Below are 17843 nucleotides of genomic sequence, written 5' to 3' on the forward strand. Positions count from 1 at the left end.
ACTTCCGGGATCTGTCAGCCGCTCCCTCAGGGCCTCGGTCGTCCGCCCGCGCCCGCCGGAGCCTGTTCGCGTCGACTGACCAGAGTCCGCGAATTCAACGCTCCGAGCCCGTTCGGACGGCTCCGACCCCCAGGTAAGGAGCAGCAGGGGCGAGTTTCTGGCCTTGCCGGCCTCCCCTGGGCCGGCCTCGTCTCGGATCTGAACCCGCGGGGGCGGCGAGGCGGGGGCTTAGGCCGTGGGGCCCTGAGGCTGAGGGGCGGGCCGGGGGGAGGGGGCGGGGAAGCCGCGTTCTCAGAGGGGCCTGCCGAGCCCTGGGGTCCCCACACGTCCAGATACCATTTTCACGATTTTCGAGCGCCAAGCCTTCTCCGATGCCAGAATTAAAGGTTGCTTCTCCTGCGCTTCCATTGTGGGCATTTATCCCAGTCTCTAATATTGTGGTGAATGGAATCATCTCCCCCCAGTCGAGCGTCACGAGGCACCGTTCATTCCTTTCTTCAGCGTCTAGAATAGGGTCCCTGCGCGCCATAGGCGCCCCTGGAATGTTTGGTTCCTGTCTAGGGCCGCCTTCCATCCTTCAGATGTTGGGGGACCTTACCGAGCTCGAGAAGAACCTTCCCCCGAGTTCTTTAAGAATCCCCCCCGCTTGGGTGCCGCCTTCCCCTAAGTCACAGTTGTACCTCTTCGCTCCTGGTCGCTCCGTGGAACCCTTTTGTAGCGCCTTTCCCACCACACCCCTTCGGCTGGGCTGCCCAGATTGCCATCCCGGCGCCACCACTGCTTGGATGACCCTGGGAAGATTGCTTCTCAGAGTCCCCGTTTTCTCATCTGTAGTAATAGGATCCTCAGGGGGTTTCTGAGGCTCCAGTGAGTTTATTTGCATAAATTGTTTAGGATAGTTCCTGGCCCAGAGTAGGTGCTCAATAAATGTTAGCAGTTATCCCTGCTTCTCGGCATTCTCTGTCTGTGCATCTATCTCCCCTTCCTCTTCTACGCTTCTCCCCCCAGATTTGAGGACCAGGAAAGTGTCAGATTTATTTATGTTTCTGGCCCCAACCTGGTACTTACTACACTGCTGGGCACATGGCAGGCACTTAATAAATTGTAGTTTAGAATCTTCAATTATAAAGCCATCTGTTCTCATACTGGGACTTTGGAACCGGAAGGAAATGCTGACCTATTTTTATCTATTTCAACTCATTGCTGAAATTACCTAAGTTATCCTAGTTCTGCCCTCTTTTATCAGTTTTTAAATCTAACCTTTTGGTTTCCCGGAGGCCCTGGGTTTTTCAGGTATCTTAAAAAAAAAGAAAAAAGAAAAAAAGAAAGAAAAGGAGAAGGTATCATTCAGGAGGCTATTTTTTGCCCTGTGAGGGAGTAGGTGTGAGTGGCTGCTTCCTACACAACCTATTCGGAGGCCTTCCGAGGTTAATTTATCTACTTACCACAGTTAAAGGAGGCGATCATTCTTGGAAAATTAAATCTCCTGCTGGGGGAGAGTATCAGATCTAGGTAACTAATCCTGTGCTGAAACAGGTTCTGCCTAAGGAAGTTTGGTCTGCTGGTGAGACTGGTGCCTGGAGTTGGAACCTGTCTCTGAACGCTGGGGAGGGTGTGGTGACCTTGTCAGAGCACCTGCTATTGCTGGGTTGGGTATTGAGAGCAATTAGAAACTGGATGAATCACAGTCTCGAAAACTGACCCCAAGCAGGGAACTGAAATCCCCACTGTACAAATACTTTAAAGCTCCAGGACCGAGAATTTAAAGCCTAGGTAGCTGTTTCCAAGTTCAGAGGGTACTTACTGGTGTGTATTTCTAGGACTGGTTCAAAAGCCTTGGGTCAGAGGAAGAAAGGGAACTAACTAACTTAACTTACCGAGCATCTGTTTTAGGCTAGGCTTTGAGCTACATGCTTTCACGTATTATTTAATCCTGCTACCACTGGCCTTGGGATGTCAGTTCTGTGTCCATTTTACAGATGAAGAAAAATGAGTTTTAGAGATATTGAGTGACCTGCCCAGGGTTTCCTAGCTACTGTGTGTCAAAGCCAGGATTCAAACCCAGGTCCTCTTGGCTCCACAGCCCATGGCTAACCAAATACCAGGATGACTCAAGTGATAGATAAAGAAAGGAGTTGGGGGGTGGAGGGGGTCCCTGGAATCATAATGTCCTATAAATTGTTCTCTCTCTCTGTGCTGGACATTAAAAGTTCATCAGTAGAAGTTTGTTAAATTTAATGCAGCACCTTTTTGTCTCTCCCTTTTTCTTCTCTCTACCCTCGTTAAGACAAAGTTTTTCAGATTTCACTTAAATATGAATCACAGTTTAGAAATTATAATTATCACCCTACGACAGAGGTTTCTTTTTCTTTGTACAAAATTCAAGTTGTCATTATTCTGCTTTCACACTGAGTTTAATGAACACAGGCAGTGTTTACTGGTGTCGTATGAATCTGACAAACATGAGTGTTGTCTTGGCCTACAGACTTAAAATAGCCACATGATTATAGAAGGAAGTACAGGTCTAAGTGTATGTCCAAATACGGAACTTGAATGCTATAACGAAATTAGAAACACAATTTTAGAAATAATTATGCCATTGAGTAAATGTTTACCTCTTTTGAAGGCTTTGCTGCATTGCTTATAACCGTGAGGTTTAGAATGAGAAAGCCTTTGTCTGCACCTTTTTTTTAATATAAATTGAGAACATTCCTTTTTTTTTGTGGTACGCGGTCCTCTCGCTGTTGTGGCCTTTCCCATTGCGGAGCACAGGCTTCTGGACGCGCAGGCTCAGCGGCCATGGCCCACGGGCCCAGCCGCTCCGCGGCATGTGGGATCTTCCCGGACCGGGGCACGAACCCGTGTCCCCTGCATCGGCAGGCGGACTCTCAACCACTGCGCCACCAGGGAAGCCCGAGAACATTTTTTAAAAATGTTAAAAAATTACATTAAAAAATGTTGGCTGCGTTGGGTCTTTGTTGCTGTGCGCGGGCTTTCTCTAGTTGCGGTGAGCGGGGGCTACTGTTCGTCACGGTGCGCGGGGTTCTCATTGCTGTGGCTTCTCTTTGTTGTGGAGCACAGGCTCTAGGCATGCGGGCTTCAGTAGTTGTGGTGTGCGGGCTCAGTAGTTGTGGCTCACGGGCTCTAGAGCACAGGCTCAGTAGTTGTGGCGCACGGGCTTAGTTGCTCCGAGGCATGTGGGATCTTCCCGGACCAGGGCTGGAACCTTTGTCCTCTGCATTGGCAGACGGATTCTTAACCACTGCGCCACCAGAATAGTCCACCTTTTCTTTTTTAACTGTATATGAAATGTGTGCTTTTATTGCATGTAGATATTTACATTAAATTATTAATTTGCAGACCAATTTTGTTTCAGTTAACAAGTAAGCCTTTAAAATGTGGCATATAAACTAAATTGCTTTTAATTAAGCAGATGTTTATGGCACAACATGTTATTTTGAGTAACTGAGTAAAACCTTTTGTAATGGGTAAGCGTATCGTATCAGAAAAAGAATCATGCACTGAGCTTCTGGAGGTTTACTTAAAAAAAATAGACAAATTAAGCAGTGTTATTTGAATTCATTTAAAAGTTTTTTTTATTTCGAGTTAGAGATTTTATTTGTGAGTTGCAATTTGCTTTCTAGAACATGTACCCGTAAAAAAAATTAATGACTTAAATATCCTCACTCTTAGAATAGAATGTGAAACACTGATATTTCTCTGCCAGTTCAAGATATCAGATGTTTTATTTAAGGGTACACTTATCTCTTTTTGACCTTTAGGTTCCCTTACAACAATTAGCAGAGACATTTCCTTTGATTTCTACTAAGATTGATTTCTGCTTTGTCTGAACTTTCATTGTTCACTTTACAACCTTCTAATGGCCTTTCCACTCATTTCCTTCTTGCATCAGAATTCCTATCTCACATTTCAGTCTCCACCCTAGGTTGACTTGTACTTAAGTATTGAAACGTCTGAGTGCTGTGGGAGTGCCTCTTAGAAATGATAAAAAAAGGGATGGGGGTGGGGCCGCTGACTGCTTTTTTGAAAAAATTTCTCCTATTTCAGGTAAAAGTTGCTTCATCAGTGTATCTAGATTTGGGTGCCTATAGAATGGAGAGTGTGATTTGATTTTTAATTTAATGATGTTTCACAGATTCCTGCTTTTCATTTAGTTACAATAAAAGGTTTAAACAGTAACTAACATAACAAATACCTGCCTACTCTTTGCCTTGATTCGCCAGTTGTTGACGTATTGCCACATTTGCTCTTTATACATCTACTTGTTGTCCTGAATGATTGAAAATAAGTTACAGAAGATGTCATGACATTTCATCCCTAAATACTTCATTATCTTTATCTCCTAAGAGTTAGGACATTCTCCTACCTAACAGCCAACCATTATCATAGTTAAGAAGTTGAAAATAATTCCATATTGTTGTGTGATAGGCAGTTCAAATACAAATTTTTCCTATTTTACGAAATACATCTTTTACAGCTGTTTTAAAAATGTAGGTTTACAATCAAGTTTCATTTATCAGATTTGGTTTTCATAGCTCTTTTAATCTAGAACAGCCACCCTCCCCCACCCCAACCTCTTTTGAATTGTCCAGGCCAATTGTTTTATAGGATGGCACACATTCTGGTTTTAACTGTTTGTTTTCCCTTGGTGTTACTTAACTAATTCCACTCCCCTTTATTTCCTGTAAACCGGAAATTAGGTCTAGATGTTGATTGGATTTAGCATAAATACAATATGTTTGGCATAAATACTTCATAGGTAGGTTGGCCATATTACCAGGTTTCTCCAGCATAGTCCTGTGGCCTGTTTTTGCAGCATAATTATTAATAGTGCCCCTTTATGCTCTCTTGAATGTATTCTGGTCTGGATAATAAATTAAGTGGTCACTATTTATAAGTGATGGTGTGCCCTTCAGTTTGTCTCCTGTCAGGAGGCCTATCAGATTATATTGTTCCACTACTTATGATACTAAGATTGATTGCTTGGTTAAGGTGGTGACTGCCAGATTTTTTTATTGTAAACGCATGTTTTTCTGTTTGTAATTAATAAATAATCTATGGGATGATCATTTGAGACTGTGTGAATGTCTTGTACCCCAACAGTCCTTAACTCATGGTTTTAGAGTCCCTTGATGTGGTTACAGTGCTAATTGTATTTAAATGATTAAGTTTTGACATTGAGATTGGTCTTTTTCAATGGGAGAATGGTTTTATTTTTCCCCAAACATTTCAGGATCCCCAGACAACTTAAATATGGGTTGCCTGCCATTTTAAATGCTTTTTCTGTTGCTTGTTGCAGCTTTCTGTCCTTTGAACACACTAAGAATAATGTCCCTGCATCAGTTTTTACTAGAGCCAATCACCTGTCATGCCTGGAACAGGGATCGTACCCGTAAGTATGCTATTAACTTTGCTCCTTTATTTTGGTACCTTTGATTCTTTTAGATGTAGGTACTTTTAGGGATCACATATTTCAATATCATGTGAACAGGACATAGATATAGCTTCAGAGAGAACTAGGTCAGTCCTTTGGTTTACAGGTAGAGAAATCGAGGCTGAGAGGGTTGGAAGGACTTTCCAGTGGTTACACCCAAGTTAATGTCAGAGCCGTAATTAGCACTCAGGCCTTCTGGCTCCTTGTCCACTTCTTTTTCTACAGTACCACCTGGAGGACAGTTTATATCAGAGACATCTTTCATTGCCCTAATAACCCAATGTCTGGGATGGTTGTACAGTAACACTGACCACCCAGCATTTAGTCAGAATACTAGGACCTAGATATAAGACACATATGGTTTACAAAGTAAACCATACTGAGAGCAGTATTTAATCTAGTGTTTACTATGCTATTCGTAATAAGCTTGAGTTTCCAGTTTTATAGCTCTAGCAAACTAGAAAGGGATGGAGAAGACTTTTAGAAGTAGGTGTAGTACAGCAAGCAAAGTGCAGGTAATATGACAAGGAGAAGGCAAAAAAAAATCTTAAAACAGACAGGGGCTTCCCTGGTGGCGCAGTGGTTGAGAGTCCACCTGCCAATGCAGGGGACACGGGTTCGTGCCTCGGTCCGGGAGGATCCCACATGCAACGGAGCGGCTGGGCCCGTGAGCCATGGCCGCTGAGCCTGTGCGTCCGGAGCCTGTGCTTCGCGATGGGAGAGGCCACAACAGTGAGAGGCCCGCGTACCGCAAAAAAAAAAAAAAAAAAAAAAAAAAACAGACAGAAGTGTAGTATTATGCCCATGAGTTATTTTTAAAAGTTAGGTATTTATTCACTGTCTAAAATAATAGCCTTATTGAAATATAATTCACATTTCATAAAATTTACCCTTTTGAAGTATACAATTCAGTGGTGTTTAGTATATTAAACAGAATTATGCAACAATCACCACTGTCTAGTTTCAGAATATTTTCATCACTCCAAAAAGAAACTGTATGCCCATTAGCATTCACTTCCAATTTTCCTCAAAACTTCCAGCCCTAGGCAACTACTAATCTGCTTTCTGTCTCCATGGATTTGCCTGTTCTGGATATTATGTATAGATGGGGGAACTATTAAATGATTGACCTAAAGTTTGGGTCATAGACTTTAATTTTAAGAAATCGATATTTATTTTTAAAAAATGGATGAACTAGAAAGGAAAAAATACCAGTATAAGTTCAAAAAAATCCATCATATATGTATATTCTTAACATTTTAGATTGGTCTAAGAGAGTTCTCTTGAGAATTCTATTTTGTGATTTATATTGGCTTTATTGTAAAGAAAAACTTCAATATATTTTATCAGTAGTATCAAGGGTTGTTGGAGGTTTTGTTTGTTTGTTTCTTTGTTTTTATAAACTAGTGGTTCCAGCCTGGGTCTATGATAGCAGTAATGAAAGCCTATGAACTATTTTTAGTATTTCAGAAAGTCTAACAGAAATAAAATATTTGTCCTTAATAGTGTTGTACAGGCAAACTAAAATGTCAAATATATTTACTGTGGACTAAAATTATGTCAGTTAAGGGAATTCCCTGGCGGTTCAGTGATTAGGACTCAGCACTTTTCACCCTCAAGCCTAGCGGCTGGGCCAAAACAAAATAAAATAAATTATATCAGTTAAGTATAGTAATATTGTTTATTTGTTACTGGTTAGAACTTTAATTGACAGTTGTATATGTTTATAATAAAATGAATTTTTTAATTCAGTCTTTCTAGAAAACATTTTAAAATATGGAGTACAAGTAGAGGTAAAAATAATAAAGGAATTCTTCAGGACGAATATTGGGAACCATTTTCTGAAACCGCTTTCCTGTTCCCTCCTTTAGTCTGTTTTTATTTTTTTTATTTTTTATTTTTTTCAGTCTGTTTTTAAAATGCCAACTGTAACATCACTTTTTTTGGTGACAATTTCGAGTTCAGGTGTTAACTATTGACTTTTTTCTCCAGAGATTGCCCTTAGCCCCAATAACCATGAAGTCCACATCTACAAGAAGAACGGGAGCCAGTGGGTGAAAGCTCATGAACTCAAAGAGCACAACGGACACATCACAGGTAAAAAAAGGAGATCACATGAGCTTAGTACGGCATTTCCAAGTCTAGCACGCTTCTGTGTAAACAGATAGCCTAGTAAAGGAAGTCTGCCATGGTACTTAGTGCAGCATTTACTGATTTTTCTTGAGAAAATATATAATAGTGACCTCAGTTTTTAAGTGCGTCTCTGAGCCCAGCTGGTATGCATTGTTCTGCTAATGTTACAGAAAACACAACCTACTCTGGGGACTAGAGAGCTTAGATTAGATGAGACATGAAAGCGAAAACCAGACAGCACGTCAGCTGTGTGCAACCGCAAGCCAAGCTGTGTTCCCAAGTCCTAAGGGAACGCTGTGTCTTCCAAAATTTTCCTGTATGTTGTTTTTAGGGCAAGGAAGACATTCCAAAATATTGAAAAGGACATAGAGTAATATAACAAACACCCATATTCCTGCCACCCAGAATTAGCAGCTATTTATCTTTTTTCCTGTGCCAGAAAACTTGGGACACAAAGATTTGATTATAAGAAGTATATTATTATAAGAAATATTATTCCAGATAATGGTAAAGTCTCCTGTCACCACCAGTCCTATTCCTCTCCCCCAGAAGACACTGTAATTGGTATGACATTGTCCCAGTCCATTTTTTATACTTTCACATACATGTATGTGTGTGTGTGTGTGTGTGTGTGTCAGTGTGTGTAAGCAGTCTTTAGTACTATTGGCTAGAATTTTTAAATACTGCATAAATGGTATCATAGCATGCATCTCCTGTGGCTTACTTTTGCATTCCACATTGTTTCTGAGTTCTGTGTATGTAGGTGTATCTAGATCAAATTGATTCCTTTTACCCGCTGGGTAGCATTTCATACCTCATCTATTTACTCTTTCCTCCATTGAAGGATATTTAAGTTGCTTCCACTTTTTCCCTGTGACATTTTAGTGCTAAATTGAGCGTCCCTGGGCAGATCTCCATTCAGGTGTGAATGTCTCTGGGAGACTTGCTGTACCACAGGGGTGCAAGCATCTTCAGCCTTGCCAGGCATTGTCAGATCGCCTGCATTCCTGCAGCCCTGATAGGAGTGCTTTTCTTCCCACACTCCACACATGCTTGATAGAAGCAGACTGACTGATGAGTGATCTTTGGTCACTCTATAAGCTGCATTTCCCTGATTAATAGAAAGGTTGAGCAGATGTTTATTAGCCACCTGGGTTTTAATTTTCATGACTTTACTGTTCATAACTCCTAACCATTTTTCCATTGAGTTTTTAACTTGTTCTTGTCAATTTGTAGAAGACTGGATCTTAAAGCATTAGCTCTGAGGCAGATTCCTGAGTGTACAGTAACTTTCATCTTTGACAAAAACTATCAATGAATAGTTGGGTAAAGGTAGCAAGCAGAGCAGTGTCGAGTTTTATTAAGCAAGTGTGAAATAAAGGAGAAGGAAGAAAAAATGGAGAATTTTTACAATGTTTTCAGAATTTAGTAAACCATATCTTGATACCAGATTTCAAGAGAGTGTATTGCTTTGTTGTTAAATCATGTCTGGCTACTTTTTTTTTTTTCTTTTTTTTTTTTTTGCGGTACGTGGGCCTCTCCCTGTTGTGGCCTCTCCCGTTGCGGAGCACAGGCTCCAGACGCGCAGGCTCAGCGGCCATGGCTCACAGGCCTAGCTGCTCCGCGGCATGTGGGATCCTCCTAGACGGGGGCACGAACCCATGTCCCCTTCCTCCGCAGGCGGAGTCTCAACCACTGCACCGCCAGGGAAGCCCTGTCTGGCTACTTTTTAAAAAAACATACTAACTTACTGCTGCGTTCAGGGAGAACTCTTAGTCTTTGACCCTTACTACCATAGTTTCTTTTTTATCCTATTTTCTAAGTGATTCAACTGCTTTAAACAATTGGCCAAGCACATCAAAACTTATTCTCCTTAACTTTTCAATTATAAATTTCTCACCACAGTCTTGGGTTTCCCTTCTCACAATGATTTTTTGCACTTAAGTGGGCAGCACAGGGACTGATGATAATTTTCTTTTTTTTTTTAATTGGGACCCTTGAGTTTTGCCTCTCATCCCCTAATATACTGATTAGCTTAAATATATCCTTCCCCGCAATCAGAGAAAAACAGCATGTTTTGACCCTCTGCACCCCTTACATTGTATCCCCAGCAAAAACTTATGACCATCCCTTCTTGTTTTTACCAGTGCTTTGTATGTGATATCAGTCAGGAACCGACTAACTATATTACCAAACCAGCACCAAAGACATAATTTCTATTTTTGTTGCTGTTGCTTTCCCATGACCTTATTTTTATGAGGTTTGGCCTATTTTCTTTAAGTCCCTTTGCCAGTGGCCTTACAGCCTAAAAATAAGAACACTCATATTTTAAATTGGAATTTTAACATTAGGAAATACTTATAAATGAGAAAGGGCCAAGATGAAAGACCAAAGAAATAGCCAAAAAAGTGAAATAGTTATGTCCTTTTTCTCCCCCTGCTTCTCTTCTGGAATCCTTTGAACTTGGGCCTGTTTTCTGTCCAAATGCTCAAATGACATTTTTTTTTTAGATCTGAAAAAGCTGTTGTTGGAAAAGTCTAAATATAACTCTGGCAGGAGACCAAGGATCAAACATAATTTCTCAGAGAGATAGTAACTACGGAAAAAGAAAATTACTCTCTGAAGCTTTTTAGAAGAAAAGTCTGCTCAGTACTACAGAGAAAAAGAGTATGGCATGCATCAAAGGGATATCAGAGTTCTGGTGTTTTTCTCTGACTTTATTCTTTTGTGTTAAATGCTTGATCACCATCTCCTTTAAAAAAAAAAAACATTTTATTGTGGACACTTTTAAATAGAAAGCATATAAAAGCAGAGTAATGTAATGAGCCCCTATATACCCATGACTCAGATTCAGCAATTATCAATTCACAGCTAATCTTGTTCTCAGCTCACTCTCAATTCTTTTTCCTGTACTATTTTCAAGCACATCCCAGACATTGCATCACTTCATATTTCAGTTTGCGTCTCTAAAAGGTAAGGACTCTTCAACAATAACCAATACAATAGTCTGTTTTAATTGGCATCCTAATAAGGTACACACATGGTTGTGATCAGTTGATCTATCTATTAAGTTTATAGGTTCCCTTCTTTCTTTTCCTTTGCAAATTATTTGTTAAGAAAATTGAGAAATCAGGTTGTTTGTCCTGTACTGTTTTCCAGAGCCTGGGTTTTATGGATTGCAAGCCCATGGTGTTTCACATATTTCTCCGTCCTCTGTGTTTCCTGTGAATTGCTAGTTGAAGTTAGGTGGTAGCAGGTTCTTTCATGACGGAGGCACATAATGTCCGGTTGTCTTTCTTTCTGTGATGTTAGCAGTTGTTGATGATTAGTGCCTATAGCCATTAATTTAATAGTGGCTGCAACATGATAATATTCTAAATCTATCATTTCTTCTCTGTTAGCTGGAATACATTCATAAAAGAGATGCTTACCTTCATCTACTATTTGGTTATCCTGAAATACAGTCAGTATAGGAAAGACAGGATAGATGTTAGATTCCTTTTCTTTTCCTTCGAAGTCTTCTAATGGCAGGAAAACAAAAAAAGATGCAACGCTAAATTAGCAAGAGATGAGAACTTGCCTTTACTGAATATTGGCCCTTCCCACTCTCTTTTTAACAAGTGTGTGTTTTAAAAGAGTTAAAAGCTAATGTTATCTAAAAACAGGTTGAGGCTACGACTCTGGTTTTACAACTCCTATATTCAAATGAAAGATGTAGTCACAGAAGTAGACTTAGAACTATAAAACGAAGCAGAAGGCAGTTCCTTGTATTTTTCTTAGAGAATAAGGATCTATTGATTTTTTTTAAAGCACCTCAGGAATTCTTATAAAATACATACGTGTGTAATTAAAGTGGTGGTGATATTGGAATGGGGTGAAATTTGAGATTGTCAAAATCATTACAGAATCACTGAGTTTTCTCATTACAAGGCAATATTCTGGATAAGGATGTATTAGTCTTCTATCGCTATGTCACAAATACTACACACTTAGCCACTTAAACCAAAACACACTTATTATCTCACAGTTTTTTGTGTGTCAAGAGTCTGGGCTTGGCTTCTCTGGGACCTCTGCTCAGGGTCTCACATAAGCTGTAATCAAGGTGTCAGCCACGGAAGGGCTGTTCTCATCAGAGGCTCCACCAGGGAAGGATCTACTTCCAAGCGCCTTCAGGTTGATGGTGGTAGAATTCATTTCCATGCAGCTGAGAGATTCATGGCAGCTTGCTTCTTCAACAGAGAGTAACAGAGAAAGACCTTGAGAGTCTCTAGCAAGAGGGGTGCCGTGCTCTTAGGTAATCTTGTGCACTAGTCACATCCATCTCACCTTCCCAGCATTCCACTGGTTAGAAGTGAGTCAGGGGTCCTGCCCACACCCACAGGGAGGGGGGTCCCACAGAGTCGTGAACAACAGGAGGTGGAATCTCGGAGACCACTCCAGGGTCTGCCCACCACAGTAGTTTCAGAGACTCGCTTCATATTGTCAGGAAGCTGGTAATCAAGTTAGGAGAACAAGACAGTCATAAAAATAACTATTTTGCATCACACTTCTGGGAATTTATCATAGAGATCATTTTAACCAGAGCAAGAAGGTGTGTGTCTGAATGTTTATTCCAGTTTTATCTATTCTAATAAGTGACTGGGAATAAAAAGTACAACAATGGGATGTTTTGGGAAATTATTATGATAAGATCAGTGTTCTAAAATAATGTACAACCACTGCTGATTTATAAAAAACAGGAGAAAATGTTTGCCATATTAGTATCCTTTGCGGGAAGAATGTGTGTGAAGAACGGAAGCAGGGCTTTTTTGACTTCGCATGTGTCCCATCGTGATGTTTGTCTCATGATAATATGTGGGTTTGCTTTTGTAGTTAAAAATAAAATTTAGGGCTTCCCTGGTGGCGCAGTGGTTGAGAGTCCGCCTGCTGATGCAGGGGACACGGGTTCGTGCCCCGGTCTGGGAAGATCCCGCGTGCCGTGGAGCGGCTGGGCCCGTGATCCATGGCCGCTGAGCCTGTGCGTCTGGAGCCTGTGCTCCGCAACGGGAGAGGCCACAACAGTGAGAGGCCCACGTACCGCAAAAAATAAATAAAATAAAATAAAATTTAAAATGTAATAAAGAGAACTGCAAAGCTGTCCTATAATGAATAGATTTAAAATAAAAATACATATCACCGAGAATACACTTCCCCATATTTTTCCCTTCACTGGTATGAATAATTGAGCTGACTATTCCTGTAGGTGAATGAACATAAACTGTTCACACTACTAAAGTCACTGTAATTTATGGCTAATGGAGACTTTGATTCTTACTTTTTTCATGTAAATGTTAAGAATGTTAATTATTTTTAAAGAGATATCTATAATAAAAAATTATTTGTAGTATTTCTATACCTTCAGTGTTAAGTTATACTTATAGAAAATACCTCATCAGTAACTATAAAATGACTGAATCATAGCAGATTTTTACTCTTGGTATATAACAAACTGACCTTGACTTTGGGATCCTTCATAGAGGCACCAAGTAAGTAAAAGTCTGATCAAATAAGAAAAATAAATCTTACATTCAGACACATATTTAGGTCTTTTCCTTGTTTAGATGCAAAGATACTCAAAGACTCTTTCATAGAACCTGTATCATGTAAAAAAGGTATTTCGGTTAGTTTAAAAAACAGTGAGCTTCAGAAGAATCACAATTTATATTTTCCCCTCTATACTGATGATTGTTTACCCTATATGTTGTTTTATTTGTAGGTCATATAGCAGTCTTTCAGTTAATATCATGGACCAAGGTCTGTTACTGAATGAGTAAAGGTACTTTCAGAGAAAAAAAAAAAATCCAGTAAAGAAGGAAGAAAAGGGTCTTCAGATCACATATTCTAAAGATATGTGGCTGGGTGTTAAGAATGCCCCTGCTTGGTTTGTAACCTCTGCAATTATAACAGCTCTGTTCTGCCTGGCCTCCAGAGGATCCTGAGTTACGGAACTTTGCAGAGAAACATCCTTGCCTTTGTGTGTGAAGTGGTGACCAGGACCATAGGTGGGGAAGGATGGGCTGGGGAGGAAGATCCCAAGCCCGCATCCAGCCCTGCTACGCCGGTGCCCTCCTGCTGGTGCCGTGTCAGTTGTCAATGGCCAGGCAGAGCAGATGCCACCACATCTCAACTTGCAGGTATCGACTGGGCTCCCAAGAGTGACCGCATCGTCACTTGTGGGGCTGACCGCAATGCCTACGTGTGGAGTCAGAAAGATGGTGTCTGGAAGCCGACCCTGGTGATCCTGAGAATTAACCGTGCAGCCACTTTTGTCAAGTGGTCCCCGCTAGAGAACAAATTTGCTGTGGGCAGCGGAGCACGACTCATTTCTGTTTGTTACTTCGAGTCCGAAAATGACTGGTGAGCAACATGAGTATTTTTATTTCTCTGTAGAATCATACATTTGGACTGCTGTGTCCTCGGTGACTTCTTGAGGCACTGGGTGGAGGCTTAACTGTAACTTCATCTTTTCCTCATCTGGATATTTTTTTTTTCCTTTGAAATTCTCCATTCTCTCTGAACATTTTTCCTTCTTCTGTGTGCAGTGAGTCCAATCTCACATCTTTCTCATATTAATATCGAACTGTGGTTTCCATGTTCTGATCTCCTGACTTGTTTGTTCTTTAAGATGCTACAACTCTTCTCACTCTGTGCTGTCTAAATTGCTGTTTTCTTACTCTGATACATAAATTATAAACTTGAAAGATGCTCAGTGCCCTAAGGAAGTTTTTTTTCCCTATCTCTATTGACTTAAAATATCTAGGAGTCTTACAGATAACAATATTCTCCTTTCTTTAAAGTTTTATACCAAATCTATGTCCTGGCATAATATTTTACTTGTTTAAACTGTTAAACTTTAAAATTTGACCAGAATCTCAGAAATATAATCAGCCTGTTGTACTTACTTTATACTGTAAACCACTTGGAGCTGAGCCAGTCAAAATACGGGGATTTATTTAATGGCTAAGTAAGTTATTTTAACTACTCCTTCCTGCTTACTTTGATAAGGAAACCACTCTGCTCTACCTGGCATGTGTTCAGAAAGGGTGGTAGATATGCTTCAACATGGAATTGTCATTTAGTGCGAAACTGGCAGTGTTTGTACTAAAAATAGCCGGGTACACATTACTCTTCATGTGTCACTGTCTGAAACAAGGAAAGGAAGGGATTATCACATTACAGTTTGTAATTTAGTAAAACCTCAGAAATTTTGATTCTTTGAAACAAGTCTGTGAATTTGCACCAAGTTTGAATTTTGAGTTGAAGACCTGCGGTTTTTCTTGCTTGCAAGCTTGCAAGCATGTGTAAAAATAAGGCTAACAAAATGTTGCCTGCAAGAAATTGTTTAGAAGGCTCACTGTAACAAATAGATTAGAAACAGCTTTTTTCCTGGGTAGCTTTCAACCTCAGTGACTTTGCATTCTTATTCATTGAAAAATAGTCTCAGATTCAGGCAAATTGGGCTTTACTGTAGTACGAGGTATTGTCCCTTGATCAAACCATTATGTTCAGGGGAGTGTCTCAGCTATGGCACTATAATTCATTTGTAGGATGCGAGTACTTTAAAACAACCTCTAAACGCCTTTAAGGTAAAACAACTGTTTTAAAACAAGTCAGAATGTTGTCTGCTTTTCAGAAAAGACCCTACGAAAAAGATTCTATAGAAAAGTGATTTAACATCCAAGGAAGGGTGCTCTGCTCGAGAGTAAGTCTCTCAGCTTCTAAGCAGCAGAACAGCATTGGTCTTTAAGCAGCAGTTTAGGGACAGAAATTGAATCAGGCCAGAATAATGACTGATCTTAGACATAAATAAACATTTTAGTGGAGCTAGAGAGTTAGTCAGAGGCCCATCACCAGCAAGAGGTTCTGCTAATTTCTTGATTTCTCTGTGAAAAAATAAAGAATTTGCACCTTCTCAGAGACTTAGAAAGGAAATTAAACTATTTTACAACCCAAACTTAACCCAAAACAAAGGAACAAATCACTGAATATTTGTAATAAAAATTCAGCAGACTTCCCTGGTGGCGCAGTGGTTAAGAATCCACCTGCCAGTGCAGGGGACACGGGTTGGAGCCCTGGTCCGGGAAGATTCCACATGCTGCGGAGAAACTAAACCTGTGCACCACGACTACTGAGCCTACATGCTGCAACTACTGAAGCCCGCGCATCTAGAGCCCGTACTCCGCAATAAGAGAAGCCACCGCAATGAGAAGCCCGCGCACCGCAACAAAGAGTAGCTCCCGCTCGCCAGAACTAGAGAAAGCCCACGCACAGCAACGAAGACCCAATGCAGCCAAAAATAAATAAATTTATTTTTTAAAAAAATTCAAGTGATTTCAAACCTCAATTTTTATTTCAAAGGTTAGAGTTACACATAATGTGAAAGTCCATGGGGGACGGTATGAGAGTTAATCCATAAATATACTTAATGATGAGGATCCCCTGGTAGCCAGGAAAGTTCCAAACTGGCTGCTCTGATGAAAACGTCAAAGCCTGAAAGACAGGAGAGCAAAGGGGCCACATATGGTTCCCCTTCCTCTCTTCCTCTAGAAATGCACCTTCTCTCTGGTAGAACACTCGGTGGCCACTTGAGAACCACGTGTAGGTGTTTTTGCCTGACACACATTTGTAGGTCATTTGGGGACGGTTGCTTGATGCGTGGATAAACTAAAATGGGTTTTCTCCTTTTGTAGGTGGGTAAGCAAGCACATTAAAAAACCCATTCGCTCCACGGTCCTCAGCTTGGATTGGCATCCCAACAACGTCTTGCTGGCAGCAGGATCCTGTGATTTCAAATGCAGGTGGGAACGAGTGAGGATTGGTAGACGGCCTTGAGCTCTTCGTTTTTCATCTTTCAGCAAGTATTTTTGAGGTTCCTTTTCTTTGTAAGGTACTGTGCTAGGCCCCACGAGGGTCCCAGAGATGAAAGGAGCTTGTGATCTAGAAAAGGAGCTACAACAAGTGCGGAAATCAGGAGATATCAATAGAAAGCAGTGGACCAGGAGGGGCAGGCGGAGGGATGCAAGGGCAGAGCCAGGAAGTTTCCTCAGGCAGAACATCCAGGTACAGGGTCCCCCGCTCTCACGGTGTTACTTCTCATTTCATAACCCAGGCAGCAGACTGGGCAAATTCCAGAGTGAAACTAAGATCAACAAAACAGAGCTGAACAGAGCACTGCTGAGCTGTTATTGTGCGGTTCCTTTTCAGTTAAAGCTCTTTATTTGTCATTAGCATGAGACTAGAAGAAACACAGCCACTTTGCTGAGAGCTTTAAGGGTCATACAGTGTAATTGCTTTTTAAAGCTGTTCTTTATCAAGAAGTCTCCCCCCTCCCCACCCCGGCCTTAGCCAGAAGAAAAGCAAATGTTGCTTCATGTTGACTCTATGGTGGGTTGGGAGGTGGGGTGCAGCATTCTTTGGTAAGCTATGTGGAGAAATTCCAGAAAACCTGGCCAGTGATTTATATCCAAGAATCCTCACGGGGTTTTTGGTTTGGGATTTTTTTTTAAAGGACTTGTATGGGAATTTGGCTGTGGGATGGGAGTACAATAGTGTCAAGGTACTTTTTGGAAAAATATTGGCTCTTCTGCTTGAGAACCAGTGTTAACAGTAAAGATTTTTTCATATTCAGGAGTTTTGTTGTTTATGATGTGTTACGCAGAGTCATTACAGCTCCCTTAGAAGATGCAATTTAACCATACCACCTGGGTTGTCAGGCTGTGTCTAAAAATCTCCTTGTACAAATAGCTTACAATTCTTTTGTTAATATTAATTTCCAGAAATAAACTTGGCTTTGACCTGTGGTCCTGTGGGTAAGGGTCTTTTCTGTTCGAACTGTCAATTTGGCAGCACAGTTCTTTCCTGGCTTCTGATGACTAAAGCAGTAGCCATCGTGATGCAGATTTAAAGCACAGAGATTCTGAGGTCACATCATCTAACTTACAGATAATTCGAGGCTTCCTTTGCCTCTCCACTGTCCTGCCTCTTCCAGAGCTGCTGCCATCATTATTGTTTTAGGGGGAAAACATCCCAGATCGCTTCGGGAGTCTTTAAGTTTCAGAAGTTTTTGAAGAGAAGCTGTATAAAGAAATAGCATTGGAGGGCAGATCCCCAGCTGTTCTCTAGCCCTTCTGCTTCCCAACTCTGGTCAAAACATCCTTACGCACAGCTTCATGGAATTAGAGAAAGAGACTGATGATCCCAGGCTGTAATGGACCCG

General features: G+C 40.9%; 1 protein-coding gene across 1 annotated transcript in view; it reads left to right on the forward strand.

Annotated features, from left to right (window-relative positions):
• ARPC1A (actin related protein 2/3 complex subunit 1A) overlaps window positions 1-17843 on the forward strand; it is a 26842-nt gene continuing 8999 nt past the window's right edge. Inside the window, exons 1-5 of the mRNA XM_033840677.2 lie at window positions 1-133; window positions 5321-5413; window positions 7448-7552; window positions 13762-13984; window positions 16318-16425. Of these exons, the coding sequence (XP_033696568.1) occupies window positions 5350-5413; window positions 7448-7552; window positions 13762-13984; window positions 16318-16425 (500 nt within the window). The 5' untranslated portion in view covers window positions 1-133; window positions 5321-5349. The remainder of the gene's footprint in view (window positions 134-5320; window positions 5414-7447; window positions 7553-13761; window positions 13985-16317; window positions 16426-17843) is intronic.

This window comes from Tursiops truncatus, chromosome 15 (genome assembly GCF_011762595.2).
Source record: "Tursiops truncatus isolate mTurTru1 chromosome 15, mTurTru1.mat.Y, whole genome shotgun sequence".
NCBI lineage: Eukaryota > Metazoa > Chordata > Mammalia > Artiodactyla > Delphinidae > Tursiops > Tursiops truncatus.